The sequence below is a fragment of the Triplophysa rosa genome, unplaced genomic scaffold (assembly GCF_024868665.1).
Source record: "Triplophysa rosa unplaced genomic scaffold, Trosa_1v2 scaffold144_ERROPOS1059899+, whole genome shotgun sequence".
Classification (NCBI taxonomy): domain Eukaryota; kingdom Metazoa; phylum Chordata; class Actinopteri; order Cypriniformes; family Nemacheilidae; genus Triplophysa; species Triplophysa rosa.
In genome coordinates, this window is record NW_026634147.1 from 185308 (window position 1) to 191605 (window position 6298).

At 39.2% G+C, this 6298-nt stretch overlaps 1 protein-coding gene across 1 annotated transcript; it reads left to right on the plus strand.

Moving 5' to 3' along the window:
- Nucleotides 1–3471, plus strand: LOC130549639 (tapasin-related protein-like). Its single transcript, XM_057326912.1, has 8 exons — nt 1–115; nt 421–603; nt 691–963; nt 1055–1384; nt 1466–1795; nt 2378–2470; nt 2591–2610; nt 2931–3471. Exons 1-8 carry the CDS (start codon nt 43–45, stop codon nt 2937–2939), a joined length of 1311 nt encoding a protein of 436 aa, XP_057182895.1. The 5' UTR covers nt 1–42; the 3' UTR covers nt 2940–3471.
- The last annotated feature ends 2827 nt before the right edge of the window (nt 3472–6298 follow it).

Here is a 6298-nt window from a genome sequence, read left to right on the forward strand (position 1 = left end):
TGAAAGTAGATTACGTTTGCATGGCTTTAATAAGAAACTGGGATGACTGTCCTAAGGACGACATTAGACATGATTTGGGGTTTGGGGCTTCTTATCCTTGCGCTTTTATGCTTAGGTAAGTTATTTATTTATGGTGATTGTTTAGAATCGCCTGAATGTTTGATAATTCGTTTCATTGTTACTACACGATCTTATATCGCTCATACGATCTCAAGTCCTTAACATATCAAGTCTTGCTTCGTTTTTGTTACATTTATGTAATATAATACAGATTAATTTAACATGTGCATGTAATGAAAGCAGGAACTATATTCAAAAACAACCCTCACAACACAAAGGAAACAGTCGTGTTTTGAAGATTGCTTGTTTGTACTTATTTTGTTTAACCTTTAGCTCCCAAATCTTTTTTTCTTCCACCAGGTGTAAATGGATCTCAATCTGTTGATGATCTTCAATGGCTTCCTTGTCAGTTTGTGGATGAGAAAGTTCACGTGAATGAAGAGGGCCACATAGAGACTCAGTATATCCACAGAGAGGCTGTGATTCAGTTTGGTATTGATGGTGACAGACCTTTATACCCCACTATAACCTTCCTTATTACAGGTTAGTGAACGTTCCCTTACTATAACTCATATATTTGTTCTTTCAATAATGAGCTAACTGTGTGTTCATTTGTTGTGTCTCATGCAGCTTCTAAAGTTGATATGAGGCGTTATTTGGAGGGAGGAGAGGACTCATTAAACTGTGAGATCCGGAGACACAACACTGGAGGGATTGTAATGCGTTGGCCTGCTATGGGAGCACAAGAGCATGACGTCTGGTTCAGCTGTACATTACGTCACACTAAGGGAGCGTTCATCATCACCACCTTCCTGAGACACACCCCTTCTGCTCCTGTCGGGGGACAGGCGGACTCTCTACAGAGGCTAATAGTAAATGATAAAGATCTCCTTACAACATCAGGTAACAGAGTCAATAACAATATCACGCCATTAAACTGCACCCATCGCTTTAAGCAATGCTGGTCTTCAACGTGTGTTCATGTGTTTGCCAGCTGGGATGATTATCCTGACACAGACCCCCTCTGCGGAAGTGGGCTTCCTGAAGGAACCCACTTTGCACTGTCAGTTTGCAGTGGATCACAAGCAGGCTAATGTAACAGTGGAATGGCGACTTCAGCGACACGGGGAACGCAGCAAGCTGTTTAGCTACTCCAGTCGCACAGGGAGATCTGAGGGTACCGGAGTCTCCATCAAAGCCATCGGCGCTGGAAATGCCTCCTTTAAACTTCCACCCACCAGAAAAACATCAGAGGGCACATACATCTGCTCTGTTCTCATCCCTCCTCTCTATGGCAGCGATGATATCCTTGTTAGCCTCAGCGGTGAGATGTCAAACTTTTGTATGCTTGTGAATAAAAAACAGAGAATATTTCATGTGTTTAATGTCTTTATCTGTTCCACAGAACAACCCCGCGTGTCTTTGAATGTGGGCTCGCCGTTTTCTTTGACACTTGGCGAGGACAAGAAGGTTGTGTGTGATGCAGAGGGATACTATCCACTGGATGTAAACATGGAGTGGTTACGGGAACCAGTCGGCGGTAGCCCTACACCTGTGTTTCTGAAGAATGTTCTGTACTCCAGTCATCGGGTTCACCAGGATGGCACATACTCTCTCTCAGCTTTTTTTCTTTTGCAGCCTGGCCTGGAGGACTCGGGATATAAGTACACTTGCAGGGTATCCCATAAGTCCTTGCTCACTCCCATCCGCAAAAGCTTTATTCTCTCAGTCACAGGTGAATCAGATGTAAACACAAATATGTGACCCTGGATCACAAAACCAGTCTTAAGTAGCACAGAAACATTTTTAGTAAAAGCCAAAAATACATTGTATGGGTCAAAATTATCTTTTTTTTATGCCAAAAATCATTAGGATTTTAAGTAAAGATCATGTTCCATGAAGATATTTAGCAAATTTCCTACCATAAATATATCAAAACTTTATTTGTGTGAGTGGATGGCCTGCTACAGTGCCTCCGATTAACAACTTCGAAGGCGATTTTCTCAATATTTTGATTTTTTTGCACCCTCAGATTCCAGAGTTTTAAACTGTCGTATCTCCACCTGATATTGTCCTATCCTAACAACCCATACATCAATAGAAAGCTTAATTATTCAGCTTTCAGGTGATGTGAAAATCTCAATTTTGAAAAATTGACCCATGAGACTGGTTTTGTTGTCCAGGGTCACATGTTCTCTTGTATGGAAAACACCTTAATATCCTATAAATTAAATATTCATTCTGACCACTAGGTGGCAGACGTGGTGTAGTGCCATAAACAGAATTTTTAACGCTTTTCAATGCACTTTGTCCACAGAACCTGACTCCACTCTGTGGTATATCACAGTCTTTGGATTTATAATTGTGATGTTAGGAATTCTGTTTTGGCTGCTGCCTCAGTTCATTACTGGTAAGTCTAATTTATTTGCTAATTTATTTATAGTCAACATTCTCTTGAACATAATTGCAGTTGTTTATCTCATTATTTTACATACCTGTTGAAACTCTATTGCTCTTTTTTCTCTTTTAGCTCGAAAAGCTGCCAATAAGGTGAGGAATTACTGCGACGAATAATTAACAATGACCCCAATTGTAAATTAAATGAGATGAATGGTCTCTCTGTGCTGTTTGTTGTGTGTGTGTGTGTGTGTGTGTGTGTGTGTGTGTGTGTGTGTGTGTGTGTGTGTGTGTGTGTGTGTGTGGGTGTGTGTGTGTGTGTGTGTGTGGGTGGGNTGTGTGTGTGTGTTTTATATGTGCCTGTGTGCCAGTATTTGTCGGCGTATGTTGAAGTGTGACGTAAGTGTGTGCGTTTATTTTCCAAATGTAAAGTCTCACACACTGTATGTTTAGATTGTGTCTCTTGTGTGCAGAGGTTCTGAGAGCTCATGCCTGAGGATTTCTGTACGGCGTCATGGAAACCGACAACACATCCTCCTCCTCTCACGCCTGTCTCCGCCTGCTGATTCCAAGATCAGGTGCTCTTCATGGGAAAAAGGGGAGTGCGTTGTGAAGTATATTTCCAGATCGTATGGTTTAGGTTGTTTACAAAGGCTGTGAAGGCCATCACTATTTTTTAGGCTCCCTTAACAGAAGAATTAAATAAGGCCTTCTTATTAAATCTCTTTTTATAATAAACAATTTAGAAGATTCATAAATGCTTTCCAAAATGCACTACAATGTTATTGCCAAAACAATTTAGAAATCATAATTTGTACAAATATCCTTTCATAAGGATAACATTTCTAACATTTATACATTTCTTTGGCTTTAACTGAAAATAAGATATATAATGTCTTTCATAATATCGATATATAATTCTTGTCAAAGTTGATTTAATTCAAGAAGAAAACTTTTCATTTTCAAATGAAATCTGCCTCTGTTGTTTGAAAAAAATATACTTGAACTTTAATTGTACTATTTGTATTAATTTTTGTTGACAAAATAAAATATTTGGGTTTAATTTTGTATTTTTATTATTATAGCATCATATTGGTATATATCAATCTTCAGGGGACACATGTTGGGTGTGATGCGAGGTGGTTGTTGTTTTCATATCATGGTGAAAGGCAACACCAGTGTCGCAATGAGGCCTGTCAGGTTTTGAAGTATTCTTGTATAAATACTCACTGGTCCACATGTAGCTACTGTGGGGCATCTCCCTGACTCCCAGTTAGCTGCACTATAAACACGTCACTCAGAAATGGCAGCTGTTCCCAAATGGCACTTGGTACATTCCCCTTCTCCCAAAGTACCCTAACCATTTCCCCCTTACCCTCATATTCATATTATACCAGCTAGCCATTAGAAATAAAAATAAAAAATGAGATTTAAAAAGAATGAAAATAGATGGAGAGCAAATGGTTGCTCCTCTGTCTTCTCCTTATTTTTTCCCCTGGCAACACACTGTACTATAGTTCTGTCTAGACTATGGTCACACCTCACAGTTTTAGAAGAGATACAATGTCTCAAAATTTCAGACGTCAAAGTCTGCAATCAGAAGTTTGTGTCTTCGATATAAAGAGTTTGTTTGCAAAAATAGATAGAACTCCATTTTATTGTGCATTCCAATTAATATCAATCAAACTGTAGTTGGATTGTTTTGATTAAGTAATAATAACTAAAAAACATGCAACACAATAAAAACATAATAACACAATAAAAAACATGATTTTTGAAAATGTTAAAAAAGTTATCCATTTTTGCAAATGAACTCATATTGACTCATTTCTCATGATTTTTTAGGGCTGCACAATATGTAGAAATGATCAAAATATTGCAATATGCACACTGCAATGGTTTGTAATAAGGATTTTATGTACTGCAACAATGGCTGTTCACTTTCAGAGGTTAGAAAAATGCTTTCCTTTCCAAGAAAGAATGTAAAACATGTATGTTGGTTATAAATGTGTTTTTTTTGTTATAATTTTCAATTTATACATATTTTAATTTAATTTAATTTTACAAAGTTACGGTATTATTGCATATATTGCATTATTTAGCAAGTTATGGCATATCACATTTTTCTTCAAAATTGTGCGGCCATATTTTTATTTCTAACAGCAAATCATCTGAGCTATGCTCTCCATATTCATTTTATAGCTCTATACTCCACTGTACAGGATGTCAATAATCATATCTGCCTCTATCCTTGAGAATGTTAGGAGAAACATCTGAGATAAAGTTAATTCTTAAACCAATGTTTGAGCTATGACAAAGCTATAACTTCTGAGCAATACCATTTCTTCAAATGCACAAGCTGCTTTATTTTGTATGCATTGCATGTGTGTATGCATTGGACTCTGCCCTGATGCTGTGGGTGCTGGCCAAACGGGCTCAGTGGAAACTGGCATGCCTGGTGGGTCACCAGCCATTGGAAGGTCAATACCCGGCCAAGCTTTGCTGCTCTACGGAAACAGCTGCCCGGGGACCATGTGAGGCTTATGCCTTGAGAAATCAAGAGTCTCTATTACACCAAATGTAGTGATGAGTGGCTGTCTGATCTGTTATTAGCTCTGCCAGTTTCCATTCAACCCATTGACATTTTGACCAATGTAATTTTTTCGAACCTGTTATGAAAATTAGGTAAAGAGGGTCTTACAGCAAATTTAATGAGCCAAGCTGAGTTTGATGAATAATTTGTGTTTATTAACCCTCTCCCTACCCGGACCTCCACGTGCCACAGCAGGCGACCATGTGGGTCCGTCTTCCCCACAGATGGGATTTAAAAACAAACAGGCCTGGTCACTCAGGGAGCGTAATATAATTCAAAGAGAACTGCGGGGAAAGCTTGTTTTCTTTCCAAAGCCCAGAAACGCAGAACCAGGTGCCAGGAGATCCACCTGTAAGTCTGCTCAATACTCTCGGTAAATCGATAATGGATTAATTGATTGTTTGTAATGTACAGGCAAATATTTCTCTGTGGGACTTTCAGGCACCATAATAAAATAAAGATATTTGATTTTCAAGCAGTGAAATCAATAAAGCTGCTCTTTAGGAAACCAGCCACATTTTATTACTGCAGTCTGCTGTCTCAGACATCAGGGTAGATGGCACTTGATTTTGCCTTATTCCAGCCATAAGGAATTAACCTGCGGTTAAGTGTGTGCACAGCAAATTTGTTCTCCTGTCTGTCCCAGATGGTCTAATACTTTACTCAGAGTATTTGCTCAGCATTTGTCTCATCAGACTTTATGTGTGCCACATAAACTTGCAAGGCATTTGTCTTCCATAAAATTCCAACTTTCCACTAAATGTTTCAGCAGAAGGTTTTCCCTTTCTTCCAATGCCTTATTCATCAAGCTTATTTCAGCGTATGTCTTTTTTGATCTTTTTATCCCGTTTTATTTTCTTCGCTCTGTATATCCTCTCTTCTTTCCTGTGTCTTTGTGTTTGTGTGCATGTGTATGCTTTGCTTTCTTGCAGTGTCCTGACCTTTTGAACCATGTGGCCTGTGTTTGAAGTCTGGTGGTGCAGAGATGCAGATGAGAGACTCTGGTGAGACCACGGCCCTAAATGAGAGACCTCACGTTTAACCAGTGGAATGAAAAATAGCATGGAAAGATCTCTATGCTTGCGTTTGCCTCCCTAACCTGCATTAATCTGTCTGTGGTTTGTGACCTTAAATTGGAACCCTCACGTCTCGTTCCCCTAACTGTCTTTCCGTTCTCCTCGCATCTCGGTGTTCATCTCAATGGTCGAATTTCTTCCTCTGGCCGGGACTGGCTGACACTATGGCTTG